This window comes from Lingula anatina, chromosome 3 (genome assembly GCF_051362555.1).
Source record: "Lingula anatina isolate TDL-2025a chromosome 3, LinAna3.0, whole genome shotgun sequence".
NCBI classification, from domain to species: Eukaryota; Metazoa; Brachiopoda; class Lingulata; order Lingulida; family Lingulidae; genus Lingula; species Lingula anatina.
The window spans coordinates 6010982-6029818 of record NC_141769.1 but is presented as its reverse complement, the minus strand read 5'-3'; the positions used below and the strand labels follow the sequence as shown (position 1 = coordinate 6029818).

Sequence of the window (18837 nt, the reverse complement as noted above, 5' to 3'; positions counted from 1 at the left end):
CAGCCAATAGCAATCGTAGGATGACAACGTCATTTTAAGTGTTATTCATATATCGAAAGTAGAAAGTTCCAGGACTAGGGGTATTTTTGGGAGAAAGGCGTAAAAAGTTTGTGATTCATCCAATGGTCTTGAAATTTCCCACCCTTAGAACGTGCATAAATACCAGCGCCATAGCCTCTTGGTTTCACTCAACAAGCAAATTTGTTCTGTAAGCTTGCTATATTCCCGGCTAGCTGTGTCATTTCGTTAAAAAACAGTGGTATTCAATTATTTGCAAGCTTTGTTACAAGATGGATTTCAAAGGGAGCAAAGGCAAAAAGAAGGCATGTGATATGCGGTTCCAAAATCCAACTAACCCAATAACTGGGGAGATGACCCACGTAAGTGATCATATGGACCCTGGCCATCGTGGAAGTCAAAGTTACGTTGCGGGAATGAGGGATTACGGGCACAGACATACCAGTGCGCATCACCGGGTAAGTTCATGCATAATACCAATGGCGCTGATTGCACCAATACTCACTAGGGAACATATTAAAAGAAAAAGAAAAAATGGCTCCACCAAATGTTGGTGTGCCTGTTCAAAGATTTGACATTCTCTAGCAGGCTCGGACAGGATTTGACGTGGTTCCGCCATATTTAAGCCATGGACCAGTTAGCACTCGGCTCTTGCTATTCTGAATGGGGCCTATGAGTGTTTTTTGCCTCAGATTTAATTCTTAGGCAGGTTCACAGTCTCATTATGGAACAAATTAGTTACGTTATAGTGTTTTTTTGCCATTTTCTGCATCTTAACAATATTGTAAGTTAATTATATAAAAATGATGGCAAACCTGTTATTGTGTATTGTGTAATAAAGTGTCAAAAATGGAAATAAACCCATATCTTTGCAGTTTGTCAGATTCAATCATTCACTATGTCCAGAATCACAGAATGGAGCAGATTGGACCTTAAAAATTTTTCTTTTGATATTTTTCTCAGCTCAACTTAAATTGATTATTTTGTTTTGTGTAAAAAGTGTTTTATATGGAATTAAACACATTTCAGTTTAGTTATCTCTTGTTATATTTTGATATTATCAAGGGGTGACTTTGAAATTCCATGGGCCTACAGACCTTTGCTAGTCACATTTTCTAAATATCAATGTTGCCTGCAATGCATAAATAAAGATTGGTGGTGATTACGTTGTTAAGGGTTAAGTAATATTGCAGCAAAATAGAAGAACTACTTTGGACACTGCCGCCAATATGATCGATGAAAGTCATGAAAAAAAATGTGTTGCTTACAATTTGTTTAACTTACATGGATAATTCTTAGGATAATTCTTAGGAGTCTATTGGACTTTCATTTTTTATTGAATTTATGCATGTTTTTGTGAAATTTTCCTTTTTCTCATTGTGGCACTTTCAAAGTGTAAACTTAAACGCGAATGGGCCTGAAGCCTTATGCTTGTTACACAATTTACTTTCATCGGTATTAGATGTTGTGCATAATTTGCAGTTAAGCATAATGTATTATCGCACCAGAATTGGCAGTAGCCTATTTTGTGCATTTTCTGCTTTTTGTCTGTACATTTGACAGCTTAACTGCCTTGTTTTTTTTTTTTTTTAGCATTTTAGCATGTCATTTAACACTTGAATAATGATATCATGTTCATAATTTATATAATTAATACAGCTGAAACACCTAATTTTTGCATAAAAAATCCCTCCCCCAAAAAAACGTTACATGCAAATTACACCTCTTTTTTCAGTCTTACCATGAGGAGGAGGTGGAGGACATGGAGCATGACGGTTATGCTGTACACCACGCTGGAAGCAGACTTGATTTCATGCAGGCACAGAGACAGCAGTTCCGCTCTCTTCAAGGTCGGCCATCACAACTGACTAATTGAATAATTCAATAGAATTATTGATTTATTGATAATTAAATATGGCTATCCAGCCCTCTCACTGATATTTATCTAAAAATTTGTTAATTTTTGTGCCTGTTGCTTTTTCCGTCTATATTTTTATGTACCTTACTTTTATAAATTACAAAAAATACTGCTGTTTGGTGACTAAAGTCATTGCTTTGTTGTGATGCTGATATAAAGAAACTGATATTGCTTATCACATTTCAATCCCATTTTCAGCTAGTAAACAAATGCTGTACGATGTCTATGAACAAAACATTGGTTTGATCGAGGAGCTAGAGGCCCGAGACAACACAGAAATGTCACAAAAAAATGGAGGGTTTATACCATATATACGCTCAAAGATTAACCTCCCTACCCAGAAACACAAAGCCAGAACCGACGTGAGTTTTTCTTCTCTCTCTCTCTCTCTCTCTCTCTCTCTCTCTCTCTCGCAGCACATAGTTGTATGAGGGACAGCACTTTTTGACAGCTATACATACATATATGGTTTATTTGATGGTTTGTTTATTTATTTTACAAATTATTTTTGAAGCCCTTTACCACCCTGCAACTACATCTACTATTACTTCCACAGTTGTACTACTACTACTACTGATTTGTCTTGGATCAAAATAGACTAAAATCAAGTCTAAGAGTCTGGATCAAGTATTATCTACTTCAGATAACAGCTATCATAGAAGCAGAAATAGTCTGTCTGCAAACACAGCTGATGGTAGCTCCGAAAGAGGTCGTCGTCTCGGCCACACAGGAGCTGATAGAGAAAACCCTCCTGTGGCTTGGTCACCGTCAGGACATGGCGGCACCACCAGCGCGTTGCGATGGTTACGCTATCAACGTACTTGAGCTGTTGTTGCATGGCAACGCGGATATACAACCGAGAGAGAAAGGACCAAATGCCGGAAGGTGAGTTTTGGTTGAAGTTGCACATTTAAAAACTAGATTTGAGAAGCACATGAAAAAATATTTGGGTTATCAGCATGGTATACACGAATGTGTTGCCCAATTGCAAAATCATCTTTAAAAAGCATGGGCGTCTTTTTAAATCTTTTATCTTTTAATTTGATTAAGATTATCTTTTGATTTGGCTTAGATTGCACTTACAGTTGAAGTTGCCAAATGTGATGCAAGTCAACTTTTGGGGAGATTTTCTTAACACTTATCCCCCATCCTGCCTTTTAGAACGATACTTTCAGGTACATATAAAAATTAGAATTAAATTTTCCTTAACAGTAATAGCTCATACCAATTTTTAAAAATAACTTTTTTTCATATCGGCGAATATGTCTATTACAAATACAGTGTAATATTATGGTCACTTTCAGGGCGTATAAAGTTTCCTTAATCCAACCTATAAATATTTTATTCTTTAAATATTTTAGGCTTGATGAAGACATTGTTAATGGCGTTATGGGAGGCTTTCAGGGAGCCAAGCACAAGCAAAAGTTACAGGACGAGGAGTTCCGGCGGGATGAGAAGAAACAGCCTAAGCTTAGTGACATAAGGGGTGGGAAATCTATGTTGTCCGGTGAGTTCTTGAATATAAGGTCATGTTTTAATCAGAAAGCGAAATAGAGAAGGAGAAGCAGTTTTTTAAACTTATTAATAAAAAGTTAGATATAAACGCCCAAACACGATTCCAAGATATTGTTTGTGGATGTTGATTTATTCTCAAAGCTACATGTATCAACGATTATATCAAAGCCATGCATGGGATTTACATATATTCTTAATATCATTAAAAGAAATGTCAAATACGTAAAATTGCATTCTTGTTATCTCGATAACATGAATTAGGCCACTTCGGTGTACATCGTTTTTTCCACTTTCAGGCGTTCGTCGGGTTATAGATATAAAGCCCCACTTGAAGCCGTACCTGTCACATTTCGTGAACACAGAAGACCTGAGATAAAATGTGAAACTAAATATTACTGATTAGCTATACATTCAAATGTATTACGGCACCATAGTACAAACTCAACGGTGAACAGACTGATTTGCTAATGTAATGTTGACAGCACTAGATGTGTCTGTATATATAAAAGGACTAAGAAGATAAACTTTTTCAATATAATAGTAAAATTTCTCGCACTGATGTTGCTGCTGTGTCTTTCTTAATTTTTGTTTCATTTTTATTTATTCATTTTATTCATTTATTTATTTATTTTATTTTTTTGTAAATGCAAATATATGACTTACTCAAAAGGCTGACTGAAATTTATGCCAGGCGGCGAACAACATAAAGAATAAGGAAAAATGCATTATCTAAAGTGGGATTACTCTTTTTAACTTTTTTTTTTTAACTCTTGAATACTGTTGAATAGGCGACGATGTAAGATTAACATATACTCATGTCAATGAGCTTTTTTTACTTAAAATATGGATTAAAGTATAAACAATTTGCAACACGACAACACATATTTCTGGTTAGAAATATTTGTATTTTGGTACTTCCCTACAGTAATTCATTGTTTATACTTGTTCAAGTGGTTTAGTGCACTATCGATCTGCATGGCAAAGGCGTGCCTTTGTGCAATATGCTGAATGCTAAAATGAAATAATTTGAGTGATCCATGCTCATGTACATCTTTGTAATAAATGCATATTAAGTAAGAATAAAAATTTTGCATAAACATCTCACTCCTCTTTTTTAAAGAAAAAACTTCTGTATCTTTAACCCGGAAGAATTTATAGATAATTGCTATCATTTTACGGTATAATGAACTAGAAATGTAAAAAGAGTTTAATGCTTTGTAGGTGTGTCATCATTATCATTTATTCGTATCTCTGTGCATTTTCACCAGATCAATCTGGCCTATACATTTAAGTATGATTATAAAGTTATCAAGGTGTACATTTTGCCGTCTGTGTCGTTTGGAGCATTCCTTATCTCATGCGGCACACTCTCTTGTACTTGGTCACTGTTTTCTGTCACTGAAGAACTGGTCGTCGCGATGGCCGATTCGTTGTCTAATCCAGAAGTGTTTGTTTCGCGATTCCTCTCACCCAAAGCCAAAGCAGCATCATTGTGTAAGTCTGATAAATACGGACAGCATGCATTTTATGTACAGACGTAGTCTGTACATATAGCCGTCACCTGCGTCTGTCGTTGCCGTCGTCGTCGCCGTCGTCGCCATGCACTCAGCGATAACACGATAAGTGGAATACCGTTTTACCTTTTGGCTTGAAACTCACCGAGCTGCTGAATATTTATAATACGCAGGTCAAGTTCGAAAATCAGCGTGATCGGGCCATTTTTATGGAAGTTATACTGTTTTTTCACTTTTTTCAGCATATATGCAACCCTGATAACACGATAAGTGAAAAACCGTTTTACCTTTTTGCTTGAAACTTACAGGACTGATGAATATTTATAATACGCAGGTCAGGTTAAAAAATCAGCATGATTGGGCCACTTTTATGGAAGTTATGCTGTTTTTACACTTTTTTCAGCGTATATGCAACAATGATAACTCAATATAAGAAAAACAGATAGGCCAATTGTCATTATACTCACAGGAGTGGTCAATCTTACTAAAGCGCAGGTTGAGTTCGAAAATCAGCATAACTGGGCCATTATTTTAGAAGTTATGCTGTTTTTTCACATTTCCTCAGATTCAATTCTTAGGCATGTTAACAGTCTCATTATTGAATTAATAAGATACGTAAAAGTGTTTGTTTGACATTTCCTGCATCTTTACAACATTGTTAGTTGATTATGTAAAAATGATGGTAAAATTGTCATCGTGTATTGTGTAATAAAGTGTCAAAAATGGAAATAAACTCGTATCATTGCAGTTTGTCGGATTCAATCATCCACTATGTTCAGAATCTCATAAATGAGGAAATTGGACATTTAACACCGTTCCATTGATATTTTTCCCATCTCATCAATTTTCTTAGTTGATCATATAAAAATGGCAGTAAACTGTTTATTTTGTTTTATGTTAAAAAAGTGTTAAAAATGGAAATAAACCCATTTCAGAACAGTGTTGTCTTGTTTACATTTTGGTATTTTCAAGGTGTGACTTTGAAGTTCCACGGGTCTGAAGACCTTTGCTAGTCACATTTTCTGAATATCCATGATACTAATATCTTATTATTAAAAATTGATGGTCATTATGCTGTTAAACATTATGTAATGTTGCATCAAAATTTGAAGAAACCCCTATTTTGGGCACTCCTCCCATGATGACCATTTAAGGAAAACCATGTCACTTACTGTTCTCAAACTTACAGGATAGAAACATGGGACTAAAATACAGCTTCAGTAGGCAATGCAGTCTGTTGGTAAATTTTTCTGGCAATTAAACAATTTTTTGTGAAAATTTAATTTTTCACATATTGGCATTTTCAAGGTGTGACTTTGAACCTCCACGGGCCTGAAGACCTTTGCTAGTCACGTTTTCTGAATGTCCATGTTACTAATATTTTATTATTAAAATTGATGGTCATTTTGCTGTTAAGCATTATGTTATGTTGCATCAAAATAGAAGAAAACACAATTTTTGGTGCTGCTGCCATTAGCATTATGGGAAAACCGTGTTACTAAGTGACTGTCAAACTTTCAAAAAAGAAACACAGGACTAAAATGCAGCCTGAGTTGGAAAAGGAGTCTAATTGGCTTCTTTTTCTGGAAGTTATACATTTTAGTGAAATATTCATTATTATCGTTTTGGCATATTCATTGTGGGACTCGGAGCTCCCATGGACATGAAGCCGAATGGTAATCAAATTTTCTACATGTCCATGCTATTTATAGTCAATAATAAAAAATTGGTGATAATTATTCTGTAATTTATTAGGTAATGTTACATCAAAATTGACAAAATTTTTTTTTTGCACTGCTACTACAAACATTATGAAAAGAAAACCGTTACTTATTATTATTTTTAACTTACAAGTATGATTTTTAGGATTGGCATGCAGTTCAAATTAGAAAGCCAGCTCTGTTGGGTTATCATTTATTATTGAATTTATGCAATTTTGTGTGAAATTTTCATTTTTCTCATTCTGGCATTTGTGAACTTGAACTCCCATGGGCCTGAAGCCTTATGCTTGTTACACAGTTTACTTACATCGGTATTACCTATTGAGCATAATTAAAATTTGATGTTGAATTTGCAGTTAAGCATAATACTTGTACTTTTGCATCAGAATTGACAGTAGTCTATTTTGTGAATTGTTATTTTCTTCTTTTTTTCCCCTACATTTGACAGCTTTGCTGCCTTGTTTTATTCCTGCACTGTTTCATATACGTGAGTCAAGTCTGCTTGAAACTTTGTCAAATTCTTTGGTATTGTCGCCCTCGTGATCAGATGTGCCCGTTTCCTTTATGACTCTTGCGGGTGATCTTCGTCGTCAGAGAAAAACGAACGACACACCCTTTTGAATTCTTCTATTCTATCAGACAATTCATCAAACCAAAACGGAGAATGTTATTCGTTTTCGTCGGGTGTTGGAGCAGTGATACTTGGTCACATTTTAGGGACCATTCCAACAGATATTTGGATCGATCTATCTCCCTGGGGACTCTCACTAAATTGTTAACAACTTAACCGGCTTAAATTTCTGTCACGCCTGGTAAAGCTTTAAGGGGGGTAATTATCTTTAATAAAGATAATTACCCCTAGCTGTTTCGGTAGGCGTGACAGACATTTAAGCCGGTTAGTTGATAGCAATTTAGCGAGACTCCCCAGGGAGTTAGACAGATCCAGATGGATCGATCTAGCTATGGGAACCCAGTCTTAGTACTTGTCTTCATTGAGCTCAAAACCTGTGTTGAATTTTCAGTGACTCCTGATGCTGTAAGCAGGGGCTGTGTACTTGTTTCATTCACTGAATTTATTGCCAATTGTCGTGGAGTTTCGTTCTTTGTATCAACAGATACATCCGATTGTGGCGCTGTGCCTATATTAGGCGAGACTCTCTACTGTGACAATGATTCAGTAGCTGCGGTAGTTGAGACAGTGGCTTGCGGCTCTACTGCATTCTTTGCATCACCCTTGACTGGAAGTCGCTGCAGCGTGTAGCTCATTTCTTCAGCAATGCCTAGCAGGTATACATTGGCGAGGTTCTATTTACCGTGTTGGACGATAGTATTGATAAAGGGGAAGTAAAGGCAGAGGAGTCACTGCATTCATGGCAGTTTGAAAATTGGACAGCTTCTGACCCTATTTCAGCCTGTGTCTGACCCGACTGTCCTATCACATCTGTCAAGAAATAGGCTCCGTTTGCCTCAGCGGAGACCACAGCATGCATTCTGGAGGCTCTAGTTTCTGCATGTAAGTCCTCAAGCATATTATCATTAATCCACTCATTTATTAGAGCTGTTAATACACCTATTTGGCTTGCACGTTGGTCGGTTTGGGGACACTCTTCGGTTTTTGTGTGGGCATTCTCTTCTCCAGTGCCCTTAGTAAACTGTTCATTGGGATTCATTGGGTCAAGTAATAGTCTTTGTCTGAAAAGATCAGTTTTGCATACATCATGCTTCATAACTAAACCGCCCACGTTGACTAGACGATACGCGCACTTATTCGCCCCCAAAATACGCTCACAAATACACATGGAAGAAAACGAGAACACTGAAATGAGGCTCGGAGGCCTTCTTTTGCACAAAAGAAATCACCACCAAAGAGAAAAGAATAGTTTAATCTATTTATAGCATTTTGAATAGGATGTGTGTTGTACTTTATAAAGTCTGTCTGATAATAACTCATTTCAACGACCTTTAAGACGTTAATCTCTCCTCACTTACATAATCAAATCATGTAAAACCCAAACAACGAACAGCTTTTGACATAACGTTCACACCGATATCAAACAATTTGAGTCTAGGCACCTACCTGCATTATGGCAAACGTCGAACTTAGTGGAGACTAAGAGCAATACAGAGTCCGCAGGCAGTGTGGTTCTGCTGTGCATGTTGCCTTGCCAAGAGAATATTCGCCGTTAAGAACGGCAGGTTCAGGGATCTCAAATGAGATGGTAGTCTAAATATAGCGGTGTATCTGGGTTGCTGTGCACGTGCACACCTGAGTATACTATATAGGATGAGCGAGAAGTGATTTTCTTGGATTTGTCTAGATTTAATTTTGCATAAACATCTCACCTCCCTTTTTAAAGAAAAAAACTGCTGTATCTTTAACCCGGAAGAATTTATAGATAATTGCTATCATTTTACGGTATAATTCAATGAACTAGAAATGTACAAAAAGTTTTATGCTTTGTAGGTGTGTCATCATTATCATTTACTCGTATCTCTGTGCATTCACCAGATCAGTCTGGCGTATACATGTAAGTATGATTATAAAGTTATCAACGTGTATATTTTGCCGTTTGCGTCGTTTGGATCATTCCTTGTTTGAAAATGGGTAGATTCTCTCTCTCTCTCTTTCTCTCTCATCATTAAATCCCCATTAACTAATTGCAATAATGTAACTCTAAGCACAGGTACCATATCCGTCATCTTAAAGCGTGTAACATTAACAAGCCTTTTCGGGTAATAAAACATAAATCAGAAATTTTAAGACACCAACCCCAGTACCTGTGTGTGAAACCGAAGATTGAGAAAATGAGTAGACCTAATAAGTTAATGATATCAAAATAGTTTTTTGGTAATAAAAGAAGAAAGAGTAGTTCTGATTCTTCATTTATTATTTCTTTATTTAATGCTCTTTCCTTAATATTGCACTTCTTATAAGTATAATAATTAAATATGATCATATTCGTTCAATCATTGGTTACTTTGACACAAGACAACTTTTTTTACCATCAATACAAAAGCTGCTGCTTGTTTTTCACAGTTTATTTATTTTATAAAGTGCATCATCTTAGTCATCATCAGTGCATTTATGGATGCGTCATTCACTACCCAAACAGTTCTTGCGTCATTCACGTTAGTGTATATCCCTGTAATAATGGAATGCATATAGAGTTTAGAATGTTACATACAATTAAGTGACCTGCGCGATGACAAAGGAAAGTCCCCGAAAAAAAAACTATAATTAAACGCTTGCACAAAGGTTTATCAACAAAATTTTGCTTGACATATCATGTGTTGATAACAACGGAAGCACGTATAGGGTAGAGCTACAGTGAGGGTGACACGTGCCATCTGCACCGACCCCAACCCAAGATCCGCCTAAGAACTTCACCCACTCCTCACTCCAGCTCTAAAGCATTTTGTTTTTAATATCTTCCGTCAGTTTCATCAAGTTTGGAGGAGTGAATAAAAAAATCCAAGTCCTGACATTATTCAGAATGTTCACTTCACAATCATTATCAGTTCCTGTATAGGTATTTTGTCATATGTTGGTGAGATTTTTCACTTCCCATATTGGATTCTCACCGCGTTAACTAGGGAAAGAACCCAGTCTGCCCCGGCTTCGCCCATATGTGGTAATGCCATAGCCATTGCATGCGTGAAACCCTCATAGTCGGGACTTTGGTAGTGTTCGTATTTGTGTGGTCCTCTTCTATCCCCGCAATCGAATTTCCAGTTAATAATTTTGTCTACATGTTTATCGTGCGTACACGCCAGTATGCCGTTCTCGTTGATATACATGGCGTCATTGTCCCTTGCACAAACCCATTCAAGCAGTCTTCCCTGGCTGTAAAAAAGAATAATAAATAAATGTCAGGAAAAAATGGAAGACTGAAAAGACTGAGTCGCCTATCCGAGCAGACGAAAAATCAAGGGCACAGGGATGTGAAATACTTTTTTTCCAGATTTGCTCGGGGAAGAGAAGAAGGGGATATTTCAGAAGTCATGGGAGAGACTGTGCCTGGCGTACCTCCCCCCCCTCCACCCCACCCCACCCCGTAGATTAGCGATTGTTAAGAGGCTAGGTTTGTTTTTTTTTTTTTTTTGTGGTTTTCAGGAAAAAAAATCGGCCAAAGTTGCTTAGTATATAAATAAACATTATGGCCGGTACTACACTATCCCCTTTTCTTAATTCACTTTCCAATAAATCTCTCTAGTAATACATGTAGGGGAGAGCGGGGTTGGTTGGAACAGTTTTCACCTTTTTTTGCGATATCTCATCAGTCAAAGCTTTGGGGACAAAAATAAAAAATCTGATAGGGGAAAATTATATGCCGCACTCATCTATGAAATAAAACATCAAGTAGGTCTTTTTATTTTAGAGTAATAAATGCTCAAAGTTGGCTCCTAAAACGTTCCATCTCACCCCACCCGCGGGGTCAGTTGGAACAGGCAGTGGGGTGAGTTGGAACAAGAGGGCGAGTTGGAACGCTTGCATATAAATTCAAAGTATAATTCATTTTAAGAGTAGGTTTATCTATATTAATTTCCCAACAAGTACGTGTTACTTTGTATTCGTATCTCCATAGTTTGTAAGCATTTTTTTACGTTTACAATTTGCTTTCAAATAGTCTTTTCGATGTATAAACCATATCCAGTTACACTTCATTTCATAATGATAACAAAAGTGGTGTAGTTTAAGAGAAAAGAAATTGAACTCATATAACTCAACCTATTAACAACAGTATGTTAGACCTACAAATGAAAACTGTATCTCTTTCAACTCAACAACTCAGAATCAAAATCGCAGGGTGAGATATGTAGGCCCTACACTTGGTCAACCTTTGTACAGTCTTCATGTGACCACTTTAGACAAACAATGCATTTAACCAATTCTCTTTTGGTCGGCTGTTAATGAACGGCTCCCCACAAACCAGACATGGCCACTCTTCTTCTGACTCAGAATCGCTGGTCATCTTTAATTTCCCTTTTCTTGATTTTCTCTATCGACTAGAAATCTTTAACTGTTTTTTATTTTTGTTGCGCTTGTCCTTTTTAATTTTGTTGGGCTTGGCCTTTTCTTTTTCGAGTAGCTCATTGTCAGGTGTGTCAGTTAGTACCGCACTGCATCGTTTTCTTCTTTTAATCTTTGGAATGCGACGGTGAGCCTTTGGAACCGGTCTAATTATTGCTGGACTTGAGCTGTTTGGGGGTTTTCTTAAGTGAGCTTTTGTGTGCTGTAGCACCTCTTCCGGTGAGGGCAACTGAGATTTCAACTGAATCTTTGTCTAAGTTACGAGGTGAATGTTTGTCTTTTCTGGCGGATTTTGTACCCTCGTTCACTTAACATTAACAGCAACCCCCAATCCATTACACAAAGCATTTAAAACAATATCGGCAGAATTGGTGTTGTATAGTTTATCCATAACATGGGCTCTCAGCTAGAATATTTTCATTTTGCCGCGAAAAGCAGAGTAATAATCAACATTTCCTTCCACATCTAAAAGCAATTTATCGCAAAAAGCAACAGTGGGCATGCAGACCCCTTTCGACCAAACAGCTAGCAACTGCATTTAACGAGCAGTGACCATCCCCCCTTGTACCTTCTACACGCATGTACATTCCGGAATCTCGGAGTTCTATCAGCTAGATTCCGTCTCCAGTTGGAGTTGTACTGAGTTACTACGTTACTACTCTCTTCAAAGTTGAAATTAAAACATTTACAGAGGTTTAAAAAATGAAAAACAACGTGCGGGGTGGGTTGGAACACCCCTGACAGTGTTCCAACTGGCCCCATGTCAAATGTTCCGACCAGCCCCCATGACGTCATGGCCTACTTATGACACTGTATTTCTTTAACACGTGGGAAGTGATTAAAAAAACAACAGCCTTTTGAACATCAAGGTGGTCCTAAACGCTATGCACAATTTCAGTGATATAATCCTTATACTTTAGTTTACAGCACGATGAATGTCAAAAATATGAAAACTTACTTCGAGTAGCGAAAATAAGTTTTTTTCGCATAAAACTTTTACTGCATTTTCGAAACTTCCACAAGTTTACCGGATGAATGACCATGCCACGTGACATTTTTATGCTGAAGGAGCACATGATCGGTCTTGTGATTTAAGAAATAAAGCCAATGTTCCAACTTACCCGCGTTCCAACCCACCCCGCTCTCCTATATCTATTTGTACAATGTATTTCCAACCGTCCGTACAAGGAGTAGAAGTTTCTTTCCTTAGAATGTGAAGTTGCTCGTGTTCTAACTTACCTGTTAGGGCAGCCTGTAACAGGACATGGGCACTTCAGTCTAAACCACTTCACCATTTTGTGCTAGCCAGGAACGATCTTGACACCGCTGTCTCTTTGACAGTCTCTTTCGGATATTTGGCGTTTATATCTTCGATCTGTGGGGTTTTCCACTCTAAATTCTAAATTAGGCGATTTTCAAGAATCATCTTCTTCTGGGAAAAACCAAAATTTTCATCTTATCTGCACTCGTAATTGGTAACACCCAGACTTCGGCCAATGAAGAGATGACACGTCACAAAGCCCACTCATTATCAGCCGTTAGCAAAAGCCGATAAATCGAAAGTAGAAACTTCCAAGACGAGGGGTATTTTTGTTTAGGCGTAAAGAGTCTTTGACTCATCCAATGGTCTTGAAATTTCCCAACCTTACAAAGTGCATAAATACCAGCGCCATAGCCTCGCGCTTTCACTGGACAAGCAAATTTGTTCTGTAAGCTTGCTATATTCCCGACCAGCTGTGTCATTTCGTTAAAAAACAGTTGTATTCAATTTTTGCAAGCCGCACAGTTTTGTTACAAAATGGATTGCAGAGGGAGCAAAGGCGACAAAAAGAAGGCAAGTGATAGGCAGTACCAAAATCCAACTAACCCAATAACTGGGGAGATGACCCACCAAAGTGGTCGGATGGAACCTGACCATCGTGGAAGTCAAAGCCATGGTTTTAATGAAAGATCGCCAGGCTACGTTGCGGGAACAAGGGGTTACGGGCACAGACATACCAGTGCGCATTATCAGGTAAGTCCATGCATAATATCAATGGCTCTAAATGCACCTATAGATGTGCTCTAATGAACATATTAAAAGGAAAAGAAAAAATGGCTCTACCAAATTCCAGTGTGTGTGTTCGATTCAAATATATGTATAGGCCTATGTCATTCTCTAACAGGCTCGGGCAAGGTTTAACAGATGATTGACTGTGGAGCGTTTCGGAATTTTGTAAAAAAAAAAAAAAAAAAAAAGCCCCTTAACTGTAGAACAAATTAAACTAGACACAAAAAAAAAAAAAACAAAAAAAAAAACAAAAAAAACAAAAAAAAAAAAAAAAAAACAGACGTAAAACCATATGGATAAATTATTATAATTAATGGATGAAAGTTATAGTTAAACAGGGATCTAAAATAGATTAAATAATAAAAAAATGTTTTTGCTTTAAAAATAGAGTACAGCGTTTCCAAACGGGTGTGTGTGTGTGCGTGCGAGCGTAGCCTACCTGTGTGTGTGTGTGTGTGTGTGTGTGTCCAACTGTTGGGACACGTGCGTCTGCATGAGGACAAATAAACACTCCGGAATGATGAGGAAATTCATAATGAAGTAAACCCAATTCATCCCACTGCCTATTGGCATTAGGTTGGTGACTTTTGCGTTTATGTTACAACAATAAAGATGGGGAATATTCCATATAATGTAGTCTGAGTTCCAACGCGCAGGGGCGAATTCTTCGCAACACCCCCGCTCTGTTTGTACTTGTACACCTATGTCTATAAGGTCACTCTCTGATCTATTTTTTTTTTTGGCATTTTAGCTGGTCATTTATCTCTTGAATAATGATATTCTGTCCATAATTTATATGATTCTAATTACAGTTGAAATCCAGATATTTTTACTGTAAGCGCTTTAGCAAAAAGACAGTAAAATATATATATATATATATTACAAAACGTTACAAAACGTGGCAAATTATATTTTGACTTTCAGTCTCACTATGATGAAGAGGAAGTCATGGATCATGACGGCGATACTAAACACCACGGTGGAAGCAGGCGTGATTTTATGCAGGCGCAGAGACAGCAGTTCCGCTCTCTTCAAGGTCGGCCCTCACAACTGACTAATTGCTTAATTCAACAGATTTATTGATTTACTGATAATTTTATATGGATAGCCATCCACTTTATTGATATTTATCTATAAATTTGTTAGTTTTTGTGCCTGTTGCTTTATCGTCTTTATTTTTATTTCTTATTTTTATAATAGATTATAAAAATAACAATATTTGGTGAATAAAGTCCTCATTTTTTGTGGTGATGCTGATATAAAGAAACTGATATTGCTTATCGCAATTCAATAACATTTTCAGCTAGTAAACAAATGCTGTATGATGTCTATGAACAAAACATGGGTATGATCGAGGAGCTAGAGGCCCGAGACAGCACAGAAATGTCACAAAATACAGGAGGGTTTATGCCATACATACGCTCAAAGATCAGCCTCCCTACCCAGAAACACAAAGCTAGAACGGACGTGAGTTTTTTCTTCTCTCTCTCTCTATCTCTCTCTCTTTCTCTCTCTCGCCGCACAAAGTTGTATGAGGACCAACAATGTTTGAGAGCTATACATATATGGCTTATTTGATATATTTTACAACATATTTTTGAAGCCCTGAACCCACCCTTCGACAAGCAGGTGATATTCAAAGGGCGTCCTTCTTTTTAGTAGAATTAAACACTGGACCAAGTACAAGAAAGGTGCATCATCAAGAGGTATTCTACACGCTCGGCTGTCACCTTGATTGGATAGTAAACGATTGTCGTAAAATCGCTAAATGATATTAAAACCGGGCGCATAAACTTGAAAACCACCTAGGACAACCTTGGACTGCCACATTAATCCAATACAATGCAAAAATAAACTATAATTGGATTTACGGTTTGATTGTGCGTATGCCATGCACGGAATTTACAAACGAGCGACGGGATGATGTAGCCTGCGGCTTTTGCGGTAAGCGTGCCAAGTTTTAGGCCGCACCGATGCCCGGCAGTATTTTATTTTGATTATTATGTTTAAATTTGTGGAATCTTGTTTCACAAGCTTACTCTTTTTTATTGTCTCTATGGAGGTATATGGGGACTTTACGACATTCGGCTTGAAGGCTTTAACCACTTGTTATAGTTTATTTTTGCATTGTATTGGATTAATGTGGCAGTCCAAGGTTGTCCTAGGTGGTTTTCAAGTTTATGCGCCCGGTTTTAATATCATTTAGCGATTTTATGACAATCGTTTACTATCCAATCAAGGTGACAGCCGAGTGTGGTATTCTAGTCATAATTCTTGTTCTGGGAACGGTTTCACAAAAGAACTAAAGACATAAAGATAGTCTTCACTTTCAGGGTGAATCCGAAGTACATGAAGTAAGATAAAGTAACCGTTTGTCTACAACATGTGTCATTTCTTTCTTGCACTACGTTTTCTTTAATAAAACTGCTACATGTACTACTACTACTACTACTGCTTTGTCTTAAAATTGGGTCAAACTTGACAGAAATTTAGTCTAAAAGTGTCGGTCTTAGGTCTTTGTTGAACGTGTCCCATTTTATTCTAATTATATAATTCAGGTAACAGCTATCATAGAAGCGGAGATAGTTTGTCTGCAAACACAGCTGATGGTAGCTCCCAAAGAGGTCGTGGCCTCAGCTACCGAGGAGCTGATAAAGAAAACCCTCTTATGGCTTGCTCATCGTCAGGACATGGCGGCACCACTGGCGCATTGCGATGGTTATGCTGTCAACGTACTTGAGCTGCTGTTGCATGGCAACGCGGAAATACAACGGAGAGAGAAAGGACCGAATGCCGGAAGGCGAGTTTTGATTTAAGTTGTAGATTTAATAACTAGATTTAAGAAAACATTTTTGGTTTGTCAGCAGGTATACTCGAATGTGTTGCCCAATTGCAAAATTATCTTTAAAAGCATGGGTGTCTTTTTCTTTATTTCGTCATTTAATTTGGCCTAGATTGAAATTAAAGTCAAAGTCGCCAAATGTGATGAAAGTCAGCTTTAAGTGTCAGTTTTTCTCAACTTTTATCTCCCATCCTGCCTTTTAGAGAACGATATTTTACGGTCAGTACTGTATAGGAATTTGAATTAAATTTTCCTTAATTGAAATAATTTATTCCATTTTTTTAGAATACTTTTTTCATGTCGGTTAATATGTCTATAACAAGTACAGTGCAATATTGGTCGCTTTCAGGGCGTGTGATGTTTCCGTTAACCAACCTCAAAAATATTTTATTCCTTAAATGTTTTAGGCTTGATGAAGACACTGTTAATGGAGTAATGGGAGGCTTTCAGGGAGCCAAGCACAAGCAGAAGTTACAGGACGAGGAGTTCCGGCGGGATGAGAAGAAACAACCCAAGCTTAGTGACATAAGGGGTGGGAAATCTTTGTTGTCAGGTGAGTTGTTGAATACGAAATTGTATTTTAATGAGATAGAAAAAAAGAGGAGGAAAGGATTTTATTTAATTTATAAACAAAATGATAGATATATAAACGCACAAACACGATTTCTAGATCTCGTTTGTGGATGTTATTCTCAAAGGTCTATAAACGATTATATCAAAGCCACACATGGGAGTAACATAATATTATAAATATCATCCACGTACGTTAAAATCGCATTCTTGTTATCTCGTTAACATGAATAAGGGCATTTCAGTGTACATCTTTTTTCTCCTTTCAGGCGTTCGTCGGGTTCTAGCAATGAAGCCCAACTTGGAGCCGTACCTGTCACCTTTCGTGAACACAGAAGACCTGAGATAAAATGTGAATTAAGCTAATAAGCTATACATTAAAATGTATTACGGCACCAAAGTACAAACTCAACAGTGATCAGACTGATTCTAATGTAACGTTGACAGCACTAGATGTGTTTGTATATTATCTCATTTAAAAGGACAAAGAAGATAAACTTTTTCAATGTAATGGTAGAATATCTCGCGCTGATGTGGCTGCTGTTTCTCTATTAATTTTTATTGTTTCGTTTTTATTTATTCATTTTATTATATACAGACACTTTAATTGTCTATACATTCTGATTTATCTGCCTGTCCGTGCCGTCGATGTCGCCTTAAATTTACTGAGTGACTTTGTTTGGTAAAGGGACAGGTTGCTTTCGGAAATCGGCATGATCGGTTCATATTTACGGTAGTTATTGTTTTTTTTAATTTTGTTTTGTGAATCTTTTTTCCACACATTAGCATTTTCAGTGCCTTACCTGTAGTAGCTAATGTAAGAGGGTAAGAGTGATTACGCTGCTTTAAAGCATTATGTGACTGTGCATCGAAATTGGCCAAAACATTATTTGATGCACTTTTTTTCTGCGTAATGTCAGAACGTTTGTCAGCTTTTCTTCCTTGTTTCCTGTATGATGTCTGTATGTTTGCCAGCTTTGCTGTCAGGTTCATTTATTATTTTAATTTTTGTAAATGCGAATATGTGACATAATTAAAAGTGGGATCTAAAGTGGGATGACTTTTGATAACTTTGCCAATACATTATAAAGTATATTTTTATTTCACATAATTAAAATTCGAAAACAAAGCTACTGTTGAATAAGCTACGCTGTAAGATTAACATATACGAATGTAAAATAAGCTATTTCACAAAATATATAAACAATTTGCAAAACGAAAACCATAGATTTCTGGTTAGAAATGTTTGTATTTCGGAACTTCGCTAGAGCAATGTATTGTTTTTACATGCGCAAGTGATTTGAGCTGCACGGCAATTTGCTTTCTGCAAAATGAAATAATTTGAGTGTTCCATGCTAATATACATCTTTGTAATAAACTCATATTAAGCAGGGATAAATTTTTTGAATAAACATGTCACCTCCTTCCCGTTTGTTTTTTTTAGGAAAAACTGTCGTATCTTCCGACCAGAAAAATGTATAGATGATTGTACATGGTGTACATTTCAATGCACTAGAAATGTACAAAAAAAGTTGAATGATTTGTAGATGTATCACCATTATCATTTAGTCGTATCTCTGTGCATTTGCACCAGCTCAGTCTGGCGTGTATGTATGATTAAAAAGTTATCAACGTGTACAATTTGATAAAAACGTAT

General features: G+C 37.0%; 3 protein-coding genes and 1 non-coding gene across 5 annotated transcripts; 2 read left to right on the top strand and 2 right to left on the bottom strand.

Moving 5' to 3' along the window:
• Nucleotides 1–82: 82 nt before the first annotated feature.
• LOC106177502 (uncharacterized) lies at nt 83–4545 on the top strand. 2 transcript variants are annotated; one of them, XM_013560290.2, is made up of 6 exons: nt 173–476; nt 1754–1868; nt 2135–2298; nt 2580–2821; nt 3298–3443; nt 3748–4545. In XM_013560290.2, the coding sequence occupies exons 1-6, from the start codon at nt 291–293 to the stop codon at nt 3825–3827; spliced, it is 933 nt and encodes a 310-aa protein (XP_013415744.1). In that variant the 5' UTR covers nt 173–290; the 3' UTR covers nt 3828–4545. The 2 variants fall into 2 exon arrangements, with proteins under 2 accessions (XP_086866014.1, XP_013415744.1); XM_087009888.1 differs by lacking the exons at nt 3298–3443; nt 3748–4545 and adding an exon at nt 3009–3186 and having other exon boundaries at nt 83–476.
• A 2320-nt stretch (nt 4546–6865) lies between these two features.
• Nucleotides 6866–8910, bottom strand: LOC106166995 (uncharacterized). Its single transcript, XR_015333673.1, has 2 exons — nt 8764–8910; nt 6866–8378 (listed from the first exon to the last, which is right to left on the bottom strand). It is a non-coding gene; the product is annotated as an uncharacterized LOC106166995 (transcript).
• A 614-nt stretch (nt 8911–9524) lies between these two features.
• LOC106177500 (uncharacterized) lies at nt 9525–13123 on the bottom strand. The gene is made up of 2 exons (XM_013560288.2): nt 12958–13123; nt 9525–10530 (listed from the first exon to the last, which is right to left on the bottom strand). The coding sequence occupies exons 1-2, from the start codon at nt 13011–13013 to the stop codon at nt 10245–10247; spliced, it is 342 nt and encodes a 113-aa protein (XP_013415742.1). The 5' UTR covers nt 13014–13123; the 3' UTR covers nt 9525–10244.
• Nucleotides 13124–13387: 264 nt separating this feature from the next.
• LOC106177497 (uncharacterized) lies at nt 13388–18606 on the top strand. Its single transcript, XM_013560285.2, has 6 exons — nt 13388–13732; nt 14693–14804; nt 15072–15235; nt 16327–16568; nt 17018–17163; nt 17450–18606. Exons 1-6 carry the CDS (start codon nt 13517–13519, stop codon nt 17527–17529), a joined length of 960 nt encoding a protein of 319 aa, XP_013415739.1. The 5' UTR covers nt 13388–13516; the 3' UTR covers nt 17530–18606.
• Nucleotides 18607–18837: the final 231 nt, after the last annotated feature.

Excerpts from the sequence above, each read along its gene's own strand:
- LOC106177502 (XM_013560290.2), top strand. The coding sequence starts at position 291 with ATGGATTTCAAAGGGAGCAAAGGCAAAAAGAAGGCATGTGATATGCGG. Across the intron at positions 477-1,753 it reads ATACCAGTGCGCATCACCGG|TCTTACCATGAGGAGGAGGT; the intron begins GTAAGTTCATGC and ends CTCTTTTTTCAG. Across the intron at positions 2,299-2,579 it reads AACACAAAGCCAGAACCGAC|ATAACAGCTATCATAGAAGC; the intron begins GTGAGTTTTTCT and ends TATCTACTTCAG.
- LOC106177500 (XM_013560288.2), bottom strand. The coding sequence starts at position 13,013 with ATGGTGAAGTGGTTTAGACTGAAGTGCCCATGTCCTGTTACAGGCTGC. Across the intron at positions 10,531-12,957 it reads GTTACAGGCTGCCCTAACAG|CCAGGGAAGACTGCTTGAAT; the intron begins GTAAGTTAGAAC and ends TCTTTTTTACAG.
- LOC106177497 (XM_013560285.2), top strand. The coding sequence starts at position 13,517 with ATGGATTGCAGAGGGAGCAAAGGCGACAAAAAGAAGGCAAGTGATAGG. Across the intron at positions 16,569-17,017 it reads AAAGGACCGAATGCCGGAAG|GCTTGATGAAGACACTGTTA; the intron begins GCGAGTTTTGAT and ends TAAATGTTTTAG. Across the intron at positions 17,164-17,449 it reads TGGGAAATCTTTGTTGTCAG|GCGTTCGTCGGGTTCTAGCA; the intron begins GTGAGTTGTTGA and ends TTCTCCTTTCAG.